Genomic DNA, 26571 nt, shown 5'->3' with positions numbered 1-26571 from the left:
GGTCTTTGGATTTTATATTTTCTACCTAGGGATTTAGTCCTCTATAGACTGTTATAAAGAGGGTCTTTAGTTCCATAGAGCACTTTTTATTAGACTTAGCAGGACTCCTGTGATGGCAAGAGGCCCGTGAAGCAGCCTGTTTGGGAACTAGGTTAACCACAGGTAGTTTCACTGGGCTGCCAGCTTATCTCATAGCTTTCAATTCACAAGCAAGCTTTCCACTTCTGCCCTCCTCTTGTTCAATGCAGTGTTCTGTTTAAAGTTTGCAATTCGTTATTTCATATCAAGGAGTATCTCCAATCGTTTTTCCTCTTGCTTTCTAAAAGGATATTCATCTGGTTTTTACTTTTCCTAGAACACCCTCTTTCTCGATATTAAGCACAGTCTCTCTCTCTAAAGCTAGAGCACATAATGATAATACTGTCGTCAAGTACTAAGGTGATGGTGGGTTTGGGACTGATACAGGCAGGGGGAGAGCTATGACTCAGGAGTCCTTTCCTTCACTTGATCTTCAGAACTTTCCCAAGACCTGAGAGTGTTTCTTCCTCCTGAAACCAAGGTCCACAATCTATAATAATAAAAGCATAGCATGCTAATTAGACCGGACAGCCAAACTACCTTCTGGACGAAGCCGGGGCTGGGAGGGCTGAGGCAGCCGGAGCTGCGATGGGCCAAGGCAGCCAGGACTGCAAGGGGCTTGGCCCTTGCACAAATTTCATGCATCGGGCCTCTAATAAAGATAAAATATAGAATGTATAACAATCATAGCCGCTCTACTATTTATTTCAGATTTCTGTAAACATATGAATAATTAGAAAGAAAGATAGTGTATCAGGGAACATGCATCACTGGTAGGCATGATAAATTCCTCCTCATATATTCCATCACTGTGATGAATTATGAACTATTTGGATTTAGGTTCAATGTTTGCAGTTAAGTGGTGAGTGTTTTGTCTATATTTTTTCATTTTAGTTTTACACAAAGTACTTATGGGACAGGCTGACTGTCTGACTCATTTCCTAGAACTCATACCTGAGGTTTATCATTGAGAGTATTGCTTTTTGAAATGCCCTTTGAAGCAGCCCAACTTGGTGCATGACCGTTTAACATAAATAACTGTAAAAATATTTTAGTACAGTCATTTTTAAGGCTTCTCTTATATACAAGATAGGTAGGACTAATAAATTTGCATGGTGAAAATGGAAATTTGCATGATAAAAATGAATTTAATTAGGTAAATTTAGTTAGGCTTGTTGAGGTGAAGCCAAATTAAAGATAAATGATATTTTTAAACCAATGAAATGAGTCTCTTTTACTTTTTTGATTTGCAGAAAATTTTGTGGGATGTGTGGCAAGGTCTTGTAATTCACACACACCTCTCTCTCACATTTACTCTTCTGTGTACACACTCACAGACAGACACACACCACAATCACAGTGAAAGGGGAAGAGAAGGGTCCCAGTGGCTGGAGGCTGCTCGGCATGCTCTCCTCCTTTTTCAGGTACTAATTCTGGCTGGTGAAGGCCATATCTGGAAAAGTTTGCCCCTTCCCCTGTCTTTTCCTATTCTAACTCTGTTATTCCAAAACACAAAGGAATGTGCTAATGGAAAGAATTGTCATTTGGGGGACAAAAAAAAAAATGCATTTGCGTTTCCTTATGATTCTCTTTGTTTCCATCCTATAAAGGATAACAAAGTCACCCACTTTCTGATCCAGAACCCAACTTGTTTTCCCAGGTTCCCTCCTACAACCGACACAAACACAGACATTTACCAGCAAAACAGAAGCTGTTGGAAAGATTTTTTGGCTGCTGAAATGGGCTCCTGTCACCAGGACATGGCAGGCTTTTTGTTGTATTGTCTCCTAGCCCCGGCCGCTGTACTCCAAAGGGAGCTTTATGTAATCAGTCCTCCCTGACGTGTGATGTCCTGTCATTTTCCTCCCCTTCGGCTCTGCAGCCGCCCACAAATCAATAGCATTGCCTGGGAAGTTTCAGCTGGTTTTGCAGCCACCCTGAGCTCTGTGTTTCTTAAAGGGTATGCCAGTAAATGTAAAGTTTCCTAATGATATTTCTGGCTGATGGCACATGGCAGAGCTGATGGACTATTTATAATCAGTGGCACGATCGCAAACACATTATTTTTATTTCACTTAGGGGGGGAGCCCTGTCACTTGCCACCTCTCTTTGCAGACAAGTGGATGCCGTCTCCACCCAAAGGAGCTAAATTCTCTTAGAAGAATGTGCCTGCACACACCCCCTTTGAGTTAGGAGCTCCTCAGTCCTTCCCAATAGTACCCACCCCTCTTTTATGATTATTGGGCTGGGGGAATGATGGAGGCAATGAATTATTTGCAGCGACTGCTTAAAATTCTGGCCATGCCTTCACTATAATGTCTCCTGCAATCCTGGCTGCTCAGCTCCTGCTGCATTCCTCTGGGTGTGGGTGTGGCTGGCGTGACTGAGGCAGCGGACACCGCTCCTGCATCCAGCACTTGCCCCAGTTTACCAGGACTAAGCATAGCAGAGCTGTCTTTTGTTGAGCAGCTACTATGTTCTAAGCAATATATTGGGTAGACATTTTATATGCAATATCTCACCAACCCTCTCAAACCTGTTTGTGGCAAGTGCCACAAACTTTGGAGACAAGTCATTTAATCTCCCATCTCCCCCACATCTCTGAGACGTCGCACTGCTTACAGGGAAATTCCCGGGACTCCAGTTCAGTTCTCTCTAACAAATGACACTGGTTCTCCATCCACTACCCTGTCCTGCCTCTTCTCCACTAAGAGGACATTGGTGTATATATGGTGTGGATGTGCAGGAGTGCTTACCCGTTCCCACCTTGGGCAGCTCCGTGAGCTCAAACACTTACCAGAGTGAAACATGAAAGAATTTGAAATTTCTCAACCTGAGGGTAAATCCTGGTATAACAGGAACCATATACTAGGAGGGTTTGGATTCACTGCAATGGAAAGTGTTACCTCTATAAAGATATTGAGCGCTTTCTCTCTCTCTCTCTCTTTCTCTCTCTCTCTCTTTTTTAAAAAATGTTTCCACAGGACAGAGTTTAGGGTATGGATTCGTTAACTATATTGATCCAAAGGATGCAGAGAAAGCCATCAACACTTTAAATGGACTCAGACTCCAGACCAAAACCATAAAGGTAAGAGGTGATATTCTGGCTCCTGATTGGGAGGCACTGGTTGATTTCATCCCTTTGTTCTATTAAATAAAGGCCACGAGGAAGCTGGAAGTGATGCTCTTTATTTATTCAGAGGACATTTCCTGGGGACACAGATCATTACGGAAGAGTGAAGTGAGGGCTGAGCACAGGGAGGGAACATGAGCGGTGGATGTCAGGGATGAGTACCTGACATGGAAGGCCTGTGAGCCTGAGTCTGCAGAGATGGCCAGAATTGAGCTACGGGAAGAAGCTGAGATAAGAAGCTGTTCCAGGCAGAGGGAACAGCACATGCAATGCTTTGAAAATGTACATAAATATTGTGAGTGAGAACAGCATATGGACTAGTGTGGCCTACGTTTGGATGGGGGGTGGGGGAGGACAGGGGCCTCATGTGCCAGGCTGAGCAGCTTGGCTTTACCTAAAGGTAGAGAGGACCCTCCTGAGACTTGAAAAGGAAAAATCAGTTATAAAATAAATACACTAGTGAACTGGTGTACAAAATCGACAGGAACAAAGGAATGACCACAAAAGGAACATTCAGGCATCTGAAAATAATCAGACCAGTAAATAATATCTATGCAAGGGTTAAGGTGAAGAATAACCGTGACCCAGAGCCTGCTCCTCCAGACCAAGGCTTCTGCGGCTGGATTGTCACTCTCAGTTCAGACTTCACCTGATGGGGTCCTTCAGGAGGTGGTGCCATTGGCTTTGAGGCCCCCTCTGACAGCCAGTGGTGAGCTCCTGAATGGAGCCTGCCTCCTCTGCCTCCCTTTCCTGGCTGCCCCACCTAGCATCCTGTTTGGGGGCAGCTGCCAGCCAATTAATGAGCCCCATTCTTCATAGCCTATTTCAGCAGGGGAGGTGTCTCCTGGGCACTCTTATCCTCACAACAGCAAGCCTGACACAAAGTAGGACAAAAGAGAAACCTCTTCCAGAATGGAAATCTATAGATGGCACCAGCTCTCTGTCTGAAAACACACAACCAGAACTTCTTAGTTCAATAGAGCTGCTTCTCCCACAGCCAGACTGACAGGGGAGACTAGTGGTGTAAGAGCATCTTAACATAGTTAGGAGGCAACCAAAACAAAACTTTCTCTTTGGGGAATATATTATGTGACTGTCTTTCCTTTCTTCCTTCCTTTCTTTTTTCATCCTCCATCCCTCCCTCTCTCTCTCCACTTCCCCCTCCCTCCTTACTTCCTCCCTCCTTCCTCCCTCCCTCTCTTCCTCCCTCCCTCCCTCCCTCCCTCCCTTCCTTCCTTCCTTCCTTCCTTCCTTCCTTCCTTCCTTCCTTCCTTCCTTTCTTCTGCAGCTTTACTTTTCTTTCTTTCTTTTTTTAAAAATATATTTCTTTATTGATTTCAGAGAAGGAGGGAGAAAGAGAGAGAGGGAAACGTCAATGATGAGAAAGAATCATTGATCGGCTGCCTCCCCACAGACTCCCTACTGGGGATCCAGCCCACAACTCAGGCATGTGCCCTTGGCCGGAATCGAACCTGGGACCCTTCAGTCCGCAGGCTGATGCTCTATCCACTGAGCCAAGTCGGCCAGGGCAGGTTTACTTTTCTAATTGAGTTTAGCTTATTTCTAAAGATGATTAGAAATTATCTTTCCTGATCTCATACAGTCTGTGGTACACAAAGACCCCAAAATAGGCCTGATTCAGGTTGCTTCAGTCTTGGCTTAGAATCAATCCCTATGAGTTCTCTAAGGAGGAAATAATTGAGTGTTGCTTAAATACAGGGTAGTCCTCTGAGAGGTAGGATAATTAATTTCTTTCAAAAGAAAAACATACCTATTTTTGTGCTTTAAGTAAAGATGGGATGCTCCTGTCACCTGACTTTGTGATGAGGCCACACCAGGTTGAGAGCTGTATTTGTGGTTTGGATTGATTTTTCTGTGCTATCCAATTCAGTATTAGAATGTCAGACGTTTACTCTTCCCTTGATGGACACCCTGACCTTGAAGCGAGAAAGATACTTTTCTTCCCTGCAGTTTTCTTGAAATCCAAACTTCCCCAAGAGCTTAGGCTCAAATCATCAGCCATCCATTCTGTGTGGTTTTTTTGTTAAGTGATCCCTGAAGCTGTAGGCATTTCCCAAAAGACTGAGTGAACCCAGCTTTTCTGATCTCAGAATGCACCCCTGGCCCATCATACCGTCAGAAGTAGTGCTTTGTCTAAGTGGATCTTGGCAACGAGGAACATTGATTATTTTCTTTCTGTGAAGAGCCAGTCTCCCTCCTTTCCTTCCCTATATTCCTCTCCCTACCCCTCACCCACCCTCTGCTCTCCCGGCATCAAAACGCTGCCAACACATTTGCACCCAGCAGTAACGTGGGCTTCCAAGCCACTGTAGGATTCAAAATGCATGATGCCACGGCTAAATCAATAGCTTCCATTCTCTACAACGAATGAAAGTTTAATGTGCAAACCTGGGGATTTCAGCCCTTTCATTAAAGCAGTTTATTTGCCATACTAAAAATTAAGTTTGAGTGATAGGTTCCTTTATTAACTTTTCCTCCCTTTCCTACAGGGACACACTGTTTAAGGTAAAAATCATATTAAAGGGGAGAGGAAAAGCAAACCTTTTTCATGTGCTGTTAATAGTCTCATCATTTATTAATTTTTAAAAATTGCTTTTCTGCCTTTCGGGCCTCTGTTTACTTCTTTTGCTTTGATAAGTGACATGAGATTTATCTCTCTACTCTAACTCCATGAAGGAGTAGAAAGCTTGTCTATCTGGGGGAAAAAAATGTTATCTTAAAATATGCATTACAGAGATCTCCTTGGAACCATCTAGTACAGTGGTTCTCAGCCTTCTGGCCCTTTAAATACAGTTCCTCATGTTGTGACCCAACCATAAAATTATTTTCGTTGCTACTTCATAACTGTAATGTTGCTACTGTTATGAATTGTAATGTAAATATCTGATAGGCAGGATGGTCTTAGGCGACCCCTGTGAAAGGGTCATTACCGCCAAAGGGGTCGCGACCCACAGGTTGAGAATCACTGATCTAGTACATGTTTGCAAACTTTAGTCAAGTTAGTCCCTCCTTCTCACATTTATGGAGCACATTTGGAGTGCTTCATGCAAAACACACTACTTTAAATGTAATGCACAACCTAGATGCAGGCAAACCGAGTCCACTCTTATGCCTTGAAGATTAATACTTAACAGCTAGAGTCAGAGATAGTTCTGGAAAGTGGAAAAAGTGGGGAGTGGAGGCTGTAGTGAGCTGTGGCACAGGAGAGAGGGCAGCTTTTCTTTAGCTACTGCTGATGGTCTGAGCCTAGATTGCTGCCAGATCTTCCGATTGTTCAATAGAAACTGAAACCTAGATATATTTTTGTCATTGCCAAGTCTCCCAATTTTAGAGATTGGATACCAACTCAAAACATTTTAAAGCATTCTGTAGGTAGGCCAGACATCACGTAATGGTTGACCTGTGGACAAACAACTAGAAGCCTCTGAACTCAAATTTAAATACACAAGCTCTGTTTTGCTGATTGGAAGTGAATGACTCATTACTGGGCTGCTCGGAGAAGGTGCCCACAAGTGATGGTTCCCCAAATATTTGTCTCCCATTTATTAAGGGGATGTAATGTGACTGTGAATACTGGGGGTGTATGGAGGGCAAGGCCAGGCATCTGTCCTCAAGAAAAATACAACGACGCAGACACAGCATCAAAGCAGAGGAAGAGTGCGATCCCTAAGTCAGCCACCATGACCAGCGTGGATGACTGCGGATTTCTTGCCTGCCTGGAAAAACAAGCATCTTCTTTGGAAGCATGGATTACAGAGATCTCCTCGGAACCATGTAGTACACGTTTGCAAACATGGGAGTGCAGAGCAATTATTCTTTGGATTGTAACCTCGTTAGTGGGGGGACAGTGGCCAGGTTCCCAGCCCGCATCTTGGAGAGCAGGCTCAGAGAGATGGAGTGACTTGCCCAAAGCCACACACGTGGCCAGCAGTGGAGCTGAGTTAGCATCCAGAGGTTCCGTGAAGCGCTCTGTCAGAAGAGGAGCTGCTTCATATGTGACCATGAGCTTGAAAGGAAACAATAATAACAGTAATGCTACCTGACACTGAATATTTACTCTGGTCTATCTCCTTCACATGTTCGATCGCATTTAAACCTTGAAACATCCTGGGGCTAGGTGCTTTACGCAGATCAGCTCCAATTCTTAAAATAACCCTGCAGGGAGGTGCTCTCTGTACAAATGAAAAAACTGAGGCCCAAAGAGGTTAAGAGACTTACTGAGGATCACACCATTGGTAGTGAGATTTGGAGTAACAACAACATAGAAATGTTTTAAAGGGGGCATTGGCAGAAGGTCATACATGTCGGAATGGTGCCCTGCCTGTTTGTTCAGTGGCACGTGCCTTCTGTGAGGGTGTGGGTGTGCATTTGGCCTTGCACACACACGAGTTATACTCCCTGGCATGGGAAGGAGATATAAAAAGCAAACAAGTGGATTGTGTGGCTCTTGCAGGCTCTTGAGTAAACAGACTCGTGATTCAGGGCTTCTGCCATCAACCTGAGCGCTGACCTGACTTCAGCTCATTCCTTCTCAGACCCCTGCTTCCCAGGCAGTGCCCCAGCGATTCTCCCATCGCTCCACGCCAGGCAGTCATGGGCTTGCATTGCCAACCCGCCAGGGCAGCCTGGCGCCTCACTGAAGAAACGGAGTCTTTTCTCAACATTTCAACCCTGAACCCAGTGGAGATGATTTGCCCCACTTAGGGCTTTGGGGATGCTGTTTGTTTAGTTCTCCACCCCCCCCCCCAACTTGGCTCCAACATAGATCACTTTAGACCAGTGGTTCTCAACCTTCCTAATGCCACAACCCTTTAATACAGTTCCTCATGTTGTGGTGACCCTCAATTTCATTGTTACAAATTGAACATAGTTAAAGCATAGTGATTAATCACAAAAACAATATGTAATTATATATGTGTTTTCCAGTGGTCTTAGGTGACCCCTGTGAAAGGGTCGTTCAACCCCCAAAGTGGTCGCGACCCATAGGTTGAGAACCGCTGCTTTAGATTCTGGAAAGCATTGGGTGAAGTGGCTCTGGAGTCTAGAAAATGATGTCCAGTACTCCTGGACCCCACACCGATGCCTGTCCCAGTCCTGGACCTCTCCATGGGCTCCAAAAGAGCAGCCTCTGAATTTGCAATGTAAATCCTGCCTCTCGTTAAGCAGGCTATCAAATCCAAGGGCAGTGCCCCAGGTCTCAGGTTAATTAGGAACAAAGAAAATCAGATGGCTCTGTGGTACTTCAAAAGAGGGATATGTTTATCCAAAGTTTGGATACACGTTCAAGTTACACTGAGACCCTTCAGCAAAAAGTGATTGCAAATCGGATTTGAGGGTTTGGAATTCTTCCCGCTAAAGCGTTCACGGTAATAGGACCTCTGTTTAGACTTTAACCCATGTTTGAGGAGCAGGATTAGGGAAGTGTTCGCTGCTGCCTCTGGAAGCTCTTGTCTTATAGGGAACACAGACATGCCAAGGACCGACTCTAATGTAGTGAGACGGGTGGTCATGCGGCTACAGGGTTCCCATTTGGCTTGGAGGGGCTGTGGGAAGTAGGGAGCTGAGCAAGCGAGGGAACTGTACAAGGAAGTAGGTTGCTGAGCAAGAGAGGGAGCTGGTCAAAGTAAAGTTCTAAGAAGGTTCACTAGGGCTGCTTGTTGAAAGAAACCAACAGCTTGCAGGCTGTTGCGGTAGGTTTTTGTCAGCATGAGGCATTGGTTTTTCATAAGCTCTCCTGGGAGCTTTATTACTCATTTTAAAAGCAAGACATGCTTATTGAAGAACTATTTGGAAAATGTATTATCTTATAATGAAGGCAGTATCAGCCATTCCCAACTCAACGCGGTTACCATCTTTATATATTTCCTTCCTTTTTTCATTGAGTTCCATGTTTGCAAATGGTTTTATGCCTTGTCTTTTTCTAATAATTGCATTAAGCGATTACTCAAATTATAAAATTATGACTCTAAGTAAAACAGTCACAGAGCACAGCTCTTGTCCAAACTGGAGGTGTGAGTGATTTCAGGGATGAGGCGAGAAAAGGGCTGTTTCTGCCACTCAGTGAACCCAGGAGGGTTGGCACTCAGTCGGGAAATGGGGTGAGAGAGTAAGAAGACGCTTTATTGTGAGGCAGGAGCCCAGTTCAAGGGGGGAGCAGGACTAGAGAAGGGGAAGGCTTTTCAAAAGGAACCATCTCCCTTCTCCAGGAAGGAGAGGGAGAGCGCGCTCTTCATTCCAGCCTCCCTAGGCTGTGATGCGGCTTAGCCATTTCTCCATTTTCACTTTATTCTTCTAATAGCACTAACGGTGCCTCCAGGGGAATCTTCCCACACTTGAGTTTTGCAGGTTCCAGTTGGCCAGGGGTCATCAGGGATCCGGGCCTCCCTCCCTCCCCCAGCATCCACCCGCCTTGCTAAAGGCCTCCATTCCGCTGAGGCATCTTTTCTTTGCACTTGGCATAAGCAATTCTTTCTCCTATCACTGCTCTTAATGCTTCCGGAGAGTTAGCAGATCACTTTTTGCTGACGGATATCACCCCACCCAGGAATAATAGACTGCCTCCCTCAGTCTTGTTAATAATAAAAAGGCCTTTTTCTCCTCCCCCATTATATAGCTATAGGCAGAGCCAGTGCAGGAGCGCTTACCCTGCCAAGGTCAGCAAGGGCGGCTGGATCACTGAATCCCCAAGGAGCCAGGAGAGGGCACACGGGCAAGGCCAGTGGAAACCGGAGCCCCATTTACCCAGTCATACCAAGCTGCTGTCTCCATGAGAGATTCTGTTTGGCTGCTGTGCTACCCAGGGCCCTGTTCACTTCCTTTGAGTGAATAATTTCAGATACAGGGATAGGAGTTTGGGAGGTGGTTTCCCTACTGTCCCTGCCCAGTGAGGTTGATATGATCCAGCATCTTAGAGGCCATCCACGGTGTCCTGTATCTGGATTACAAAAGAAAATTAGACAGGTCCAGGTTGGGAGGACATGTAGGTTTTTAGACGTGCGTGGAATGGGGCGTGGGCTTTATCAGCCTTCAAGTGTAAAATCAGTCAATAATATGTTGTGAGCTGCTTAAAAAAGAATCCCAGACCTTGACCATGTTAGGAGAATTGTGGACTCTAATTCACAGGAAATAGTGGCCCTTTCTTGGCCACCCTGGCCTGCTGTCTTGTATCTCATTCTCAGCTTCATGATTTTAAAAAACCTGACACATTCACCCCACAATGATTGCTTTTCCATTACCCTGAAGTGTGGGGAGACGGGAGGGAGTCTGAAGTGACTCTAAAGCTCAATCCTATATTTCAAGAATCTGTGAAGAGAACTTAGGGAGTTATGAGGGTAGAACATTAGCCTTAGGTGATAGTGAGTCCCTGATTGTCAAAGGCATTCAAATGGAGTCACTAAGGATGATGAAGACAGGATTCCTATACCAGACTGGAGTCTGACTAACTGATCCTTAAGGTCCCTTCCAGTCTGAGATGCTGTAACTTCATGTTGCTCCTGGGCCTTGAGCTGTTCTTTCCAGGAGAGTGGCCACTAGCCATAGATGGTTATACTTTGAATTTAAATTAAGTAAGATTAAATAAAATGAAAAGTTCAATTCCTCAGTCACACTAAATATGTTTGAAGTACTCAGTAGCCACATGTAGCTAGTGGCTACCAAATTCAGCTGCACAGATCTAGACCATTTTCATGGTCCCCAAACATTCTATTGGGCAATGCTGGCCTAAAATCTCAGTGGCCCTGGGAAATAATCTCTTCTCCATCCTTATCACAAAGCCCCAGGGCAAATCAGTGGCCTATCAAAGGTCATTGAGCTTTTCCCTCTTCCCTTTCCCCTCATTATTCAGTCAGAAGAGCTCTATATTGAGATGGAGAGACAAGACCCAGCTCTGTCAAACACTACCAGGATGACCTGGGGAACTTACTTTACTTCTCTGGACTTATTTCCCCACCTGAAGAATGGTTCCTTCCAGCTCTAACAGTCTAACTAAAATATTATAGGGCGATCTTTCCAGCTTGGTAACATTTCAGGGCGAGAGCAGTATGTGCCAAGTACATGGCTTTTTTTTCACTGTCTGTCCACATCAGCCTACCATAAGGGAAAGATCCCCAAATTTGAAGTCATATCTGGCTTTGTCTTAGTTCAGCTTTGTGACCTTGGATAAGTACTTGACCTCATTGAACTAGAGTTTGTCATCTGGAAAACAGAACTAATAATATCTCCCCATGGCATACAGTGTGTGTTCTAGTAATGTTCCCCAGAATGAAAATGAATACAGTTGACTTCTAAAGTGAAAATTCCATGAGAAGAGGGGGAGACTTTTTCCATCTACCTGTTTCAGAGTCTGACTCCTGTTGAGTCTTGGGCAGCATACATAAAAGGCTTTGTATAGTAGAAAGTGTTATTATGGAGATTCCAGGTGGCCACAGTGACCTTGTCAGGTTTTCATAAAGCAAGAGTCAGGAGTTGCAGTTTAATGAGGAGAGTGACTGAGTGTCTGAAGCCCTGAGTCTGAGAGCGGCTTTTCCGCTAGCCAGGCCATTAAACCATTAGCATGTCTCCTTTCTAGGGCCACCAGACAGACAGCGAAATTCTTGTACTTAGTAAGCCTCTTCCATAACCTGATGGACTTTTAAAAAGAAGTTGTAAAGCACACGAATCCATCACCACATCTTTGTTTTAAAACACATATTTATTTGGCCTACTGTGTGCCAGAGCCTCTGGTGATATTCTTGGATACTCGTCAACTCCATGATTCCCTTTTGCTTCTTCTCCCGGGGACTAAATGTCCTTGCAGACAGTATATTTCAACTTTCCATTTCAATTTGGAGAGCATTTATTCAGCACCTGCCTATGTAAGGCTTCGCAACTAGATGCCACAGGAGGTCTGCCCAAACCGCCATCAGAATACTCAAGACTATTAGGCCAGATTCAGTGTTGACACAGATGGCTGATGGGAGGCAGGGTGTGATAGCTGCTGCCATTGAAATGTGTACCATCTTTGGAGCCCAAGGAGAGAGCAGTCATTGGTGCCTGGGCTTCATGGAGGAGGCAGAATTCAGGCTGAGCCTGGAAGGATGGGCAGGAGTCCCCTTTTGCCATGATGATGAACAAACAGCAAGAACAAAGACATAGAAGTAGAAAATTTCAGTGCACATTCACCTTTTTTAGTTTGAATTGAGGTGGAAGGTGCATGGAGAAATTAGTAGGAGGAGAGGTCTGACCTGAATGCTCAGGTAAAGGATTGGAACTTCCATCACAAGGTGCTAGAGAACCCTTGAAAGTGTTTGAGCAGGGAGAAGTGGCACATTCAGAACTCCCTTGGAAATGTTAGCATCAGGTTTTGCCCCAGATAACAGAATATCATGTATCAGAAGGCGGGAGGGGGAAGTATGTGGTCCCAGTCCTCATGCTGACACCTGTCCTGCCTGCAGTCCTCGCAGTCAAAGCTGTAGTTTCCAGGAGCCAGCTGGCTTCTTTCTTCTCTCCCAGCTCTTGGAGTAGGATTGGAGGTCCTTGAAAGGGTTGCTCCTAGAAGGCCCTGGCAGCACCAGAGTCTGTTCTCTGCTGCTGTTCTTCTCCTGGTCTCTTTGAAGTGAATATCCCCCGGGGATCTGTATGCTCTAGGGAGGTTGTGCTTGCTCAGAGAGTAGGGTGTTACAACAGATTGGGGAAATCTGTAGCCTGATATTCTGGAATTATCTATTTGTGTGTGTGTGTCCTGTGCGAGACTAATAGTCCTACATGTCAGGAACTATTGAATTCATCTCTGCACCTTCAATGTCTAGCATAAGGCCTGATTGCATAGCAATCATACCAACGCCATTATTTATTGAGCATTTACTGTGTGCCAGGCATTGTGCCCAAGAATCTTATATGCATTAGCTTGTTTAATCCTCAAACATCTCTATTAGAAAGCTTCTAAACTACATTATTCAAGTAATGCAGCTCAGAAAGGTTAAGTGACTTACCCCAAGGACACATAGCCAGTAAGTGATCTGGATTTAAACTCACATCTCTTCAACCTCAAAGTTCTTGCTCTTAATGAGGTTACTCTGTTGCCTTTCCATTCCAGAATAGATGCTCAATTTCAGTTAAGGTAAGATAAATGAGAACTTCCTTGAAGTGACCTGTCTAAAAATACTGTTGCCTGATATTCTAACCAGTACCTACCAGTGAGACTCACAAGATAAGGGGTGATGAAGACAGGAAGGATACTCCTAGTGTGTGGAGCTAGATTAGAAATAGAAACTCTGGGGAAGACAGCTTTTAACTCAGTAGAAGAAATAATTCTCTACTAACCAGTGATAGTGTAGGATGCCTCATAAAGTAGCAAGCTTCCTGTCCTTGGAAATGTGTAAGGTGAGTGGCCTGCTGTTTGGATCGTGCCTTGAACTTTTTAAAAAAATATATTTTTTATTGATTTCAGAGGGGAAGGAAAAGGGAGTGAGGGATAGAAACGTCAGTGATGAGAGGGAATCATTGATTGGACGTCTCCTGCAAGCCTCACACTGGAGATTGAGCCCACAATTGGGCATGTGCCCTGACCAGGAATTGAACCATGACCTCCTGGTTCATAAGTTGGTGCTCAGCCACTGAGATATACCGGCCGGGCCTGCCTTGAACATTTGAGGCCACTTACAGCATCAAGTTTCTGTAAGCAGTTTTCAAGGATGGTGCTTTATTTCCAATGTCACCTGTCCTCTTTATTTCCACTTACCATGATCTGTTTTTGTAGAAATTGGCAGTTTTGTGAATAGAATGCTGAGCTCATGAAAACACCCAGTCAATGATAGAAGTCCTTCTTGTAATTTGAAGTGCCCAACAAATGATGCCTCCAAGTTCTAAACCCATTGAGAAATGAGGCAAAGGAGTAAAAGATATGGAATCCTAAGGTCATCTTAATACTGTTTAAGTCTCAGATGAATTCCATGGACACAATAGGCTTCCTAACACAGAACCCCACACTTGGACAGACTGACACGCCCCATCACAGGTGGTCTGGTCCCCACAGGCCTCCCTATATCAGAGCACAACCTGCTCCCATAGGACCTGAGAGCCTGGAGCAGAAAGTGTGCTTCCAGCTGGCATCTGACTCCCAGAGGGAGGAAGCAGGTAGCGGCTGAGGCTCATGTGCCCATCTCCTTTGCTGAGGCCTATTCAGAGTCGGCACGACCGTTCCCCTGGCCTGCACTGCTCCTATAGGGGCTCCCTCCACATGGAAGGAAGCACAGGGAGGATGAAATGTGTATCCCCCTCAGTATCCCCATCAGGAACAACCCTCTGTGTCTCACTCTTCACTTGTTTGCTTACTTCCCTCAGTGGCCTGTGGGGCCTTTGAAACAGAGATGCTCTCACCCCTAGCACAAGGCCTGACACACTGGAAGTGTTGAGGAAGGGGTGGAATGAATGATCTTCTAATGCCAGTGTTTTCCTAAAGGAATACCCTTTCAGGGCAGAGAAGATGGCTTTTCCTCTCATCTTATCTTCCTAATAACACCCAAGATGATGCCTTTATCATGTTTTCCAAGTCCTCTCCCTTTTCTGTACCATGGCGGGTCAGACAAGGAGCAGGCATTGCCAGATGATTCAGGAAATGGTTTTCCCCAGACCATGATCTTCCTCCCTCCTTACCCAGGCCAAGCCCTGGCAGTGCACAGGTGAAGGCACCTGTTAGTATTGTACGGGAAGAGGCAGCCCCAGCCCTGGTCCTGCTGCCCGGTCTGTGAGGATTGGCAATGCCTGCCTTGCCACCTTGGCGAGAATCGCTGAGAGCTGCCTTGTGACGTCACTTTGGAAAATGGAAAACGCTCTGAGGATGAGAAGCAATGGAACCTGTAGGGATGTGCTAGGGCTACTTCATGGCTGTGGAGTGGTCAAGGACGATCCAGACCCACCAGGATGACCGAGGACAGTGCCTGCACAGGAACTCACTGGCAGTGTTCCAAATGTTTGCTTGTGATAAAATTAAAATGTGTGTCCCAATGAGGGCTGGAGTCCCAGGCTGGCCCACAAACACCTGTATGGCTCATCAGTAATCATACTTACTAAGTATCAACTAAATTCTGGGTATGTGCTAGACACATTCAACCTATTATCTCAACGCTTTACAATAACCCATCAAAGGAGAATTGTCCTCCTTTCTACCAGTAAAGAAACTGAGACTTATCAACATATAATGACTTGCCCAAGGTCAATTACTTGCCCACAGTCAGGATGCATAGCTCCATGCCATACTGTCACTCAGGAGGGGGAGGGCTGCTGTGAGCCTGCAGGGATGGAGAGGGATGGGGAATTTGGAGTGACTGCAAATCTTCCCTCAAGATTATTTATAAAGTCAGCCATTTATCCTCCCCTCCCTGTGGGCCACCCTTACCCAGAGAGAGAGGAGTAGGCTCCCTCCTTTCAGCTTTTTCCAAGCTCCAGAGCAAGATCAGTGCTGGCCTAGAAATGCCAGTCTTGTCTTCCGAGATCCTGGATGAATGGAGCAAGCTGGATCCCCATGGTCTTAGGCACAGGCTTCTGCAGGGCGCTGCCTCCAGCATTGAAGCCCCAGGCTCGGTGGGGTTAACAAGCCAGCCATGCCTGACTCTGCAGGAACTGAGAATTGGGATCTTTAAAAATGTTTCACCCGAACAAAGGGCCACCACCTGTAGTCATTCCGTGAGGATTTAATAAATGGATGAGGGGATTTGAAAAGTTTAGATACTGGAAGGAGTGTTTTGGATATTGAATGTGGGAAGATCTTTTTTTTTTTTCTGTCATTTTTGTCCACTCCTATTTCTACATGTTTCCTGGACAGGAAACTAAGAGAACAATAGACTTAAGGTTCCAAATAGAGAACAACTAAGCAGCAGGAATTGGCTTGGCGGAGGATAGATAAGCAGGGTGCTGTTCACCTTTGGGACGTGCTGCCGCTGTGTGGCTGGGGCCTGTCCCTGGGGACGTGTAGCAGTAATTCTCCTTGACTGAGAATCTCCCTGTCAGAATCATCTTTTGAGGAGATGGCTCTGGTTGTGTCATTGGCTTCCCAGTGCCAGCTCCTTTTCCCAGCAGGTCTGTCCCAGCCTGCTCCCCTCTGTACCCCAGTTCTGGGTGCCCAGAGCTAATGGGAATCCATGTATGTACCCTGTGGATATCACAGGCCCTACACTAAGCCCTTGACCTTCATCTTCCTGTTGGTCCTCAAATAGAAGAGTGATATCATCAGGCCACCATTCCCTGACCCCTGACACTATCACTCCACCTGTTTCTCCACCAGTCTCACCTCAGCTCTGTCTCCTTCCTGGCCTTCTTAATCCTTAATTAAAGGGAGATTAGTCTCTCCCTTCTCTGTGTTCCAGTTGCATCTATACATCACCCTGGAATAGCACACATTTGTGGCATTGTGGTGATTGGTCCATAAGCATATTAGTCATTCTTCCATTTAACTCATTTATTGAGTACCTCCTGAGTGGTCTTTGTTGCACCCATTGCACTTGGGGATCCTTTAGGGCCAAAAAAACATGCCTTGTCCTTATGCATTGTATATCCCCAGCATGCAGCACTGTGCCTGGCTCAGAGTGGACCCTCAGGAAATGTTTGCTGGGAAGACCTTTAAATGGTGTCTAGCCATACAACACTGTTTCAGTCCTTCCAACCACAGACACTGGAGAATGGGAAGCCTATCCCTTAGCTCTTAGCTTAGTGGGGAATCACAGCTGTGGTTCTGGATGCTTAACTCTCGGTGATTCCCCCTTCACTCTCAGAAATCCAAGCTACAATTAACCCCATTAATGTGTGCATCATTCAGTGTGAGCTGTGGTGTGCAGTCAGTCTTTCAGTGGGTGTTGAGTACCCTGTGGGTATCAGGCTCTGTGCTGGGAGCTAGAGCCACAGAGATGAATAAGACACAGGTTTACAACCATGGCCTCAAGGAAATCCACAGACTAGATGGAGAGATGGTGAATCAAAGTCAGGACAGGTTAAGTACTGTGGGTGCGGCTCTTTGTGAGCCCTGTTGGGAGATCAGGGAATGCTGATTAGAGGAGGTGGCATGTGAGCTGCGCCTGAAAGAGGGGTAGGATTTGCAGCTGAGGAAGTAGGTGGGAAAATTTTTCCCCTTGAGCAAACCCAAAGAGGGAGGAGGGTGTTTTAGGGAAACACAAAGGTCATTCAGATAATTTGTCAGTAATTCCAGGGGTCAGACAAGAGTGACTCTCATTACCACAAACATACATGAAGTTTCTCTTTCTTTCTCCCTACTGCACCCTCCTTGTGCCTAAAGAAATGTTTTGCAAGGTTATAACCAGACTTTGTCCCGTAAAGGACAGCATGGGAGAGCCCCGTGTAGAGTGGCACCCTGGCCAGACAGTCTCATAGGGTTTTTGGTTCTTCATCCTCCAACCCAAAAAAATGCACACACGGGACCCTCCATGTAAAGGTCCCTCTGCCTGTCAGCCATGTCCTGGGGAGGAGCCTGGAGAAGCCAGCCATGAGCTTCTAGAAGGTGAAGACACTGCAGGTGAGCTGCCTTGCTCCATCAGCAAGATAAGTTAGTCCTTCATATCATTTACCCGTTGAGTCAACATCTATTGTAGATGTGGAACCCATAGAGGATCCGGCATCTCTGTCGTGGAAAGAGAGAGAGTGCCATGGTGAGGGGTCTGCTCATGCCTCGTTCCTCTTTGCTAGACCCTGTCTCAGACACAAGGTCCTCCTCGCTACTGGAGCTTTAGTTCTTAATGCCAGAGGTCCAGTTTAACCTGGATCATTTCTTTCGCGCACGCGCACACACACACCCCTAGAGTCTTAGCAGGTCTTGTAAATTGGTTATAGATGAAATAAAACTCCCGACTGAACAATGCTAAGGCAAATAGGTCCCTTCCTGTCCGACATTGTCAGATGTGCTCTGAAATGACTGTTTTCATCATCTATTCTGAGCCATAACCGCCCCAGAAATAGCTTTAGCAGGAAAGTGCTTTTGTTAGACTAGCTGTAAATTATATTTCAAACGTCTGATGTTGTTTTCTTTAAAAAATAAATAAATAAGTAAATGAAAGTCTAAAATTAATGACTGCTGGGGTTTGCTTTGCTTGTGTGTACTGCTACGGATTTGGCTTCTTGCAGATGGAATTTCAGATCTGTTTACACTTCTGTGTTAGCTTTGAGGGGGGAGCAGTTGAGAGATCTGGGAGGACAAATTTACAAAGTCGAACTTATTATAAGCGTCGGTGAGGCTCGCGTCTCTCTCCTGCTGCCCTTGCCCGCCCTCCTCTCCACCTCGCCCTCATTTTGTTTATTGTGGTTTCATCTGCTCCGCCTCCAAGTTCGAAGGCAACTGGTTCTTGCAGATGTTCTGACAAGGTCACATATCCAGTTTTGCAAGCAGATGTTCATTCAGCCCCATTTCACCAGCGCTTTGTCATTCAGCGAGAGCAGACCTTGTGGGAACAGATTGGAGCAGCACAAAGGATGGAACATAAAAAATCTCGCAGAGAACCTGATCGCTTTTATGCGCTCACGAAGAAGGGGGTGAGGTGGGGAGGGTGCCAAGGAGAGAAATCCACAGAGCAGAATTTTATGGGTGGGTTTTTTTTATTTATTCAAAGATTATTATGTGTTGGATACAGTAAATCATCTATACACCCACACCCAGGAGGTAAATCTCCAGAACTCTAAGCGTGGGTAGTTCTGCATTTAACAGCTGCAATACAGTAGCTATTTTATTCTGCACTTAGAGACCCTTATCTGTGCATTTGTTTTAAGTTATTGTCAGCTCTCCTTTTGTTCCTCTATTGCTGTTCTCCTGGTTCTCATTACTATTACAAGGGAAGCTAAAATCTGAGCTCCTGAGTTATTCAAACGGACACCATGAGTTAGAAAGGTAGATGAGGCATTCTCGTCTTGGTGGAAGACTTGGTCTCGCTACTCGGAAGGTGTTGCCTCTAATGGATTTAGCTCCTTTTGTTTTTTCCTAGGTCTCCTATGCCCGCCCGAGCTCTGCCTCAATCAGGGATGCTAACCTCTATGTTAGCGGCCTTCCCAAAACCATGACCCAGAAGGAACTGGAGCAGCTTTTCTCGCAATATGGCCGTATCATCACCTCACGGATCCTGGTTGATCAAGTCACAGGTTAAGTGTTTCCTTGTCGTTCCTTTCCTTGTGTCTCAGTGTCACCAGCCAGAGCCCTGTGACCCATAGGAGCAGAGGGGTAATGGTTACGTAGGGTAGAAGGGTAGAAGATATGGGTCATGAGTGGACAGATTTTTGATGTAAGAGAAAGACTTCTTCTCAATCAACTCCCCACATTGAAAGTGGGCCATCTCAGGAGGCAGGAGCCCTCCACCATGGGAATCAGTCTAGCAGCAGCTGATCTACTCGGCAGGGCTGTGAGGACGATTCAGGCATTGGGTTGAGAGTGGAACTATATGACCTTCAAAGTCTCTTTCAACCCTCAACCAGGTAACATTACATTTGTGTGTGAAAAGAACCTGTAGGTATCGCTCTAGCCCCGATGTTAGCCCCCATAGAGTGAGAGGGAACTTCACACTGGCCCCTTTCACACAGGAGGAGACAGAGGTCCAAAGTGGGGGATCTGACTTGGGTCCAGCTAGTCAGAAGCAGTGCAGAGACATGAATCCAGGGCCCAGTAGTGAGGGACTTGGTCCACACTAAAGAAAGGCAACCACCACCTCTCAGTAAGAAATGCGAGGCACCCCCAGATTTCTTTTTTTTTTAAATATATTCTATTGATTTTTTACAGAGAGGAAGGGAGAGAGATAGAGAGTCAGAAACATCGATGAGAGAGAAACACCTACCAGCCGCCTCCTGCACATCCCCCACCGGGGATGTGCCCGCAACCCAGGTACATGCCCTTGACCGGAATCGAACCTGGGACCCTCCAGTCTGCAGGCCGACGCTCCATCCACTGAGCCAAACTGGTTTCGGCCAGATTTCATTTTTAATGACAAAATGTTTTCACCTCCCAACTTGCTCTCAATTTAAAACATCCCCCAGGAGCAGGTCAACATGTGCTTCTCCTTCAAGTCATGCAACAAACCTTCACTGAAGCTGCTGTGCCACAGACACTGTGCAGAGGGACACCAGGGTCCAGAGACGAAGGAAACACTGGGGTCCAGGGTGGAGGAGGCACAGTCCTTACGGGACTCCTGTGTGATGAGCACCTGCTAGAGGCGGTCCAGTGCACCGTGAGAGCTCAGGAGAAGGCGTGCTGTGCCTGCTGGAAATTGTTGGGAAGGCTCCATTGAGGTTGCAAAGTTTGAACAGGGATTTCGAGGATGACTTGCAGTTATCTGGCAGGCAGATAGGATGCGTCCTATAGCATAGGCGAATAGGGTGCAGGTCAAGGCATGAAGTCGAGGAAGAACTCAACCTGCCCTGGGAACATCTGGCAGCTCAGCATGGCTGACCTGAGGCTCCACAGGGGTTTGGGGGCAGGGTCATCAGGGATATTAAATGCCATCCCAAGAAGCCTGAACTTTATCTATTTGCAACATGGAGCCATGGAAGGGTTTGGGGTGGGGTGGGGGCTATTTGTTATTCTGTGTTTGGGGTGGGAGGCAATAAGGGACAGAGACCATGCACAAGGTAAAAACTTGAAAAGGTACAAAAAAAGGTATAGAAGATGATTTTAAAGGATGTAATGTGGCCGGAGTTTGCTCTTCAAATAGATTACTTGGTTGCTAGCTGTGGAGGATCCTCTGGAGGGTGAGACATTGGACAGTGGGTGATCAGTCACAGCAGCTACAGGGAGGTGTAGGAGGGCTGGAAGTGGCAGACGTGAGAGATGCCGGTGTTCTGTGGGTGGAAGTTACCTGTTCAAAGCCATGATGGCAGAAATGCAGGCAGGGGCGTTTTGGTGAGCGTGTGATATTCAGGGAGCCAGGCTCAGCCCTGGCACCATCAGTGGGCTGATTCCCCACGGAATGTCCTCGGGGCCCAGTCATTTCTTTCTGGAGGGTTTCTTACCAGTTTGGCTTGTTCACTCTTTATTAAGGTTCTTTCTCTTTCCCCAGGAGTGTCCAGAGGGGTGGGATTCATCCGCTTTGATAAAAGGATCGAGGCAGAAGAAGCCATCAAAGGGCTGAATGGCCAGAAGCCCAGCGGTGCTACAGAACCGATTACTGTGAAGTTTGCCAACAACCCCAGCCAGAAGTCCAGCCAGGCCCTGCTCTCCCAGCTCTACCAGTCCCCCAACCGGCGCTACCCTGGCCCGCTTCACCACCAGGCCCAGAGGTTCAGGTAGGGGTGCCCACGTTCCCTTCACCTTGCTACCTGGGTACAGAGCTGGGTGAGGGTGAGGGAAGCCCATGGCCCTGAAGGATGGGGCAAGGGTAAGGACCTCTGCCTCCTGGAATCACTGTGCAGAAGTCCCCTCCCCTCAGCCTGTTTTCACTCCAGTCAAATGAGATGATTGGACCTTCCAAACCCCCTTTCAACTTACCACCATGACTGTGGCTAAACTGCAGATTCCTTGGCTTAAAAAGAATTTCTGTGTTTAACCAAATAAGGTTCAGGTTCAACAGGAGTTCATCACAGATGTGACTCAATTTGGCAGCGTAGACTTAAGGTTCAGGCAGTGGCTTTCATAAAGTGAAAGGAACGAGCAGGGCAGGAGGCACATCCTTGCCAGAGAGAGTGGGTTGGCCTGTCCTCCTCTTTCTGCTGCAGGTAACTGCTGGGTTAGGTGCGCAGGGGTGCTCCCGTTTGTGTTAACTTTGCTCTCACTATGACGTCAGCAGTCCCTGGGAAAAGGAGGAAGATGTGTCCCAGCCTTATCAGTGTTTCCTTTAGGTACCCCAGCCCCCTGGGGAGCTCCTGGTGCAAGGGGGGCATTCCCTTTCTCCTGGGACTGTTCTGAAAGGCAGGTTTCTCTCCAGGAAGGCAGTTCGAGTTTGAACGGCCTCCACTGTGCAAGTGATAAGAATATTCTTGACCTACCCATAATAATTCTAAATAATTGTTCTCCACCCATGTCCCAACTTCCCTTTAATGAAAGGTTCTTCTCCTTTTCAAACATCACATGGGGAGAGAGCCCGCCCTTCCATCTGGCCACACTGAGAAGAAAAATCAGCCTCTGCAGTGTCCTCCCGTGCCCTTGAATGGGAAATGGTTAATGATTTCACAAAGAGACCAAGTCATCTAATTTTTATTTTGTGCGAGAGCACATGCAGTGTTTATGTAAAAAGCCTTTCCAGCAGGCTTCTAATGGCGGAAACTATGGTTACTACTGCCCCGTGGTGTGAATAGCTTGTCCCCAAAAGGTGCTGGGCATGAGAGAGATAATAGCTTATAACAGAAGAGCAGTTTACCAGGAGGTGTTTTCTGGTTGCAAATAGTAAGCTGATTTTTTAAAAATCTTAACCTCAAAACTCCTCCTACCCGCCCCCAAAAATGTGTGTAATAAGAAGATTCAGTTAATGTAGCTAGACGAGGAGAAAAGCTCCATTCTGATATGCGTTGTGTGTGCGCATGAATTGTTAATATGAGACCTTTATTCACAAGTTTCACTATAATAAAATGTGAACAACTTAAGAAGCCGCCTCTTTTAACAATTTCACACACAATGTAAAATAAAGTACACACAAATGTCCTGAAAGGTGGGGGGCGGGATTCATTCAGGCCTTGAAAGAAAGGGAGATTCATGAGACACTTGCTTTAAACTCCAGCATTGACCTGAACATGAATTCCTTGTAATGGAGGCAGGAAAGCGGTGGATAGGCTCCTGAGCACTGGGGCAAGAGGCTGAGCTTTTCTTCTTTGAAAATGGAGCATTCTTATTAATAGTTCCATTGAGCGATCTTGCCATCTGTGAGGCATTAACCCAGAGACCCTCCTTCTCTTTGCAGGCTGGACAATTTGCTTAATATGGCCTATGGCGTAAAGAGGTAATTAAAACTCCACAGATTGCCAGATGTCCGTGTTGGCACAGACTGGGGCTAGGATTTTTTTTTTTTTTTAATTCACTAACTTTACTTTTTTTTTTTTTTAATTCTTCCTTTTTTCTTCCACCAGCATGTCCAATTCTTAATTTTCATTTCGGACCTCAGTTGGTTTGTTTCTTTTAGGGCACACAACGTGTGTTTGTGTGTTTCACTTTTTCTTTTATTTGCAGACGGGCTCTTCCTATGGTTCAGGTGCCACAGCTACCGAGCCCTTGATAGTCGGGTCCTCCAAGTGGCTTCCCTCAGGGGAAAGGCTCCAACTCTGCCAGCTGATTTTGCAAACTTGCAGAGCAAACTGTTTTTGCATTTAGCAATGCCAAGATTCCGTTAAGAGGGCAAATTCCAGCAAATCAGTATTAGAACGTTTTGTTAATCATGGTTGACAATCTTATGATTGTCAGTGGAAAAATTAGATTTTGGACTACCAGCCCCTGGCCAAAGCATGCATACATGCATGGATGACCTTCTGCGTCCTGCCCCCATGCCTTCCCTCATTGTGCCTTTGAGGACACAACCTGAGAATGAAGTGTATCTGTGTGCACCTCAACCAGGGTTTTGTGTGTTTTTTTGTTACAGGTTTTAACAGTTATTATCAATCCTCCCGTGATTATATATGTATGTGTGTTTTAAACTTGCTGTTTTGTTCACTTAAAGCCTGTTTGTGAGTTCGGGGGCTGAAATAGAGTCGAAGCTTTTGGAGCTCTCTGAATGCAGCACAGGGGTGCTCCAGACCCAATCTGAAAGCTGATCTCAGGAAGTCGAGCGCATTATGTCACTGTGTCCATGAGATTCCCAAATGTTCTTTTGATAAGCCCCACTGAGCTGCTAGGGACATAGCATCTTCATCATCCTGCTCAGTAGAGCTGCACACTGTAATTCCCCTTCCTACAGTCAAGGAAAGGAGATGTGGTCTTTAATAGTCCACACCATACCCCCTGCGCGAGGCATTTCTTTCCCTTAGCCTTGCGTCGTAAGTATCCTGACCATGGGAACAGGCACACAGTGAAGGATGTTACCTTGACAGCAGACTCCGCTATCAGAGCTCTGGTCTCTCCAATCTCAGTCCTGGTACCAGGAAGGGGATGATCTCCAGGTGCCTAGCACACTGCTTGCCTGTTCCCACGCGTTTTACATTTTTCCCCAGCTCTTTGTCCCTGACCTTTGATACCCTCTAGCAGATAATATGATGAGAGAGAGATGCCCATACATAGAGGGGGCCAGGAAAGACACAGAGGCAGCATGCGTGGCTGCCACCTCCTCCAGGTCCCCACCCCCAGTAAACATCACTGGTTGATAAAAGCATTCATTCTCTTGTCCTGTTAAACCCAAATTTGGACCCAGAATCCTTTCTACCAAAGCACTCCAGGTAGCCATAACCAACTAGAGTTGAAACCTCTTTGCTGACCCTGACTTTGGCCTTAACATAAACACTTAACTGTTCTCTACCTATAAACTTGAGTGAGGTCAGTTCATTCGGTTGAAGGAGAAAAGGTGAAGACAGTCTTCAGAAATAATGCAAATAACACTTAGACATGGATTTGCCCTTCTAAGAATCTATACAATGCTATTTTTGGTGTTGTCTTGTTATTCGTTTTTAAGCAAGAGGGAAGAAGACTTGAGCACTTCTGGAGTAATCCTTTAATCTACCTTAAAAATTAAATAAAATTTCCCAAGTTTTGACTTCCACCAATGTTACTCATTCAATCAATAAACATTTATTGAGTTTCTACATGTCACTATGTGATATTCCTATATGTGCTTCACTGAATAATTAAGTGGAGCAACAGAATGAATGAAATCAAGCCCCTTCCCCAAGAACTCACTGTCTACTGTGGGGAGGGAGGGTAAGGGTCAGGGTGGATACCCTATGAACATATTCTGTGCTAGAGCTATGATAGAACCTTGCTATGGGAGTTCCTTGTGGTTTTTAGGAACTGACCTAGGCCTTTCTCTTAACATATACGTGCCTCAGCCAACCTAGCCATTCCCATCAGAGGAAATGCCACAGACATCAGTTTTTGCATTTTGGTTTTTAAACCCTGAAGACTCTCCTGCAAACACTCACTCAGCCCTTTGCCCCGTGTCTGTGTCTGTGCATCTCTGTGTTATCCTTGGTCAGACTGATGTCTGGACCAGTCCCCCCTTCTGCTTGTCCCCCCAGGTTCTCCCCAATCACCATTGATGGGATGACAAGTCTTGTGGGAATGAACATTCCTGGTCACACAGGAACAGGCTGGTGCATCTTTGTCTACAACCTCTCCCCCGATTCCGATGAGAGTGTCCTCTGGCAGCTCTTTGGTCCCTTTGGCGCAGTGAACAACGTCAAGGTCATCCGCGACTTCAACACCAACAAGTGCAAGGGATTCGGTTTTGTCACCATGACCAACTATGACGAGGCCGCCATGGCCATTGCCAGCCTCAACGGGTACCGCCTGGGAGACCGAGTGTTGCAAGTTTCCTTTAAAACCAACAAAGCCCACAAATCCTGAATTTCCCATCCTTAATTATTAAAAAAAATATATATATATAAGTATATACGAACAAAACACATGTGTGCACACACACAGATACACACACACACACACACACACACACACAAGAGAGAAAGAGAAACAAACCTTTCAAGGCTTATATTCAACCATGGACTTTATAAGCCAGTGTTGCCTAAGTATTAAAACATTGGATTATCCTGAGGTGTACCAGGAAAGGATTTTATAATGCTTAGAAAAAAAACAAAAACAAAAAAAAAATACCTTTGATGCATTGAATGTTCTTTCATAGCTGTCGTTGTTGAATATAATATACATAGATAGCGATGTGCAGGGATTTTTACCCAGCCAGCTAACTTTACTACCTTCCTTGAAGGTGGGTCTTTTTAAGATGACCATTCGCTCATTTGAAGAAGAAAAATAAAAAACAAAAAAAATAATAAAAATAAAACAATTTTTACAAAGTAATGGGATTCAAAGAAAGGAAAAAAAAGATTTTTCTTTTTTGTCAAAATGTTGATCCACTCAGATTGGTAAAAAAAAAAAAAAAAATACCCACACAAATTAAAGAGGAATAATAAAAATTGCAAAAATGAAAAAAAAACTTTTGCAAATTTTTTTATTTTTCCTTTTTTCTTTTATATCATGTGAACTAAAACAGTCTTCTGTTAGGGGATGGGGGCCAGGGGGATACCTGATGACATTAACAATTTAATAACATTAACATTGTTGCCAAAGAGGTGGTCTCTTTGCTGAAAATGGGTTTCAAGAAAAATCTATTTTTATAAAATATAAAGAATTTTTACAAGAGAATCTGGATTTGAGAAAAAATATTTTGACTGGCTAATTTAGGGGAAATTGACAACTTTGTCGCGTTCATACTGCACTGGTAACTTTTTAGAGATCA

The 26571-nt window shown here is 45.5% G+C and overlaps 1 protein-coding gene across 3 annotated transcripts in view; it reads left to right on the top strand.

The window, feature by feature from the left end:
• Positions 1 to 26248, top strand: part of ELAVL4 (ELAV like RNA binding protein 4) — an 83941-nt gene extending 57693 nt beyond the window's left edge. The window contains exons 3-7 of one of the 3 annotated variants that reach the window (XM_081086664.1): positions 3063 to 3166; positions 19189 to 19342; positions 21247 to 21472; positions 23080 to 23118; positions 25337 to 26248. In XM_081086664.1, coding sequence (XP_080942790.1) covers positions 3063 to 3166; positions 19189 to 19342; positions 21247 to 21472; positions 23080 to 23118; positions 25337 to 25664 — 851 coding nt within the window. In that variant the 3' untranslated portion in view covers positions 25665 to 26248. Of the gene's footprint in view, positions 1 to 3062; positions 3167 to 19188; positions 19343 to 21246; positions 21473 to 23079; positions 23119 to 25294 lie in introns of all 3 variants that reach the window. The other 2 variants (XM_081086663.1, XM_081086665.1) reach the window with 2 other exon arrangements.
• The last annotated feature ends 323 nt before the right edge of the window (positions 26249 to 26571 follow it).

The sequence above is a fragment of the Myotis nattereri genome (genome assembly GCF_964212035.1).
Source record: "Myotis nattereri genome assembly, chromosome: 3".
NCBI classification, from domain to species: domain Eukaryota; kingdom Metazoa; phylum Chordata; class Mammalia; order Chiroptera; family Vespertilionidae; genus Myotis; species Myotis nattereri.
This window is presented reverse-complemented; position numbering and strand designations above follow the sequence as displayed.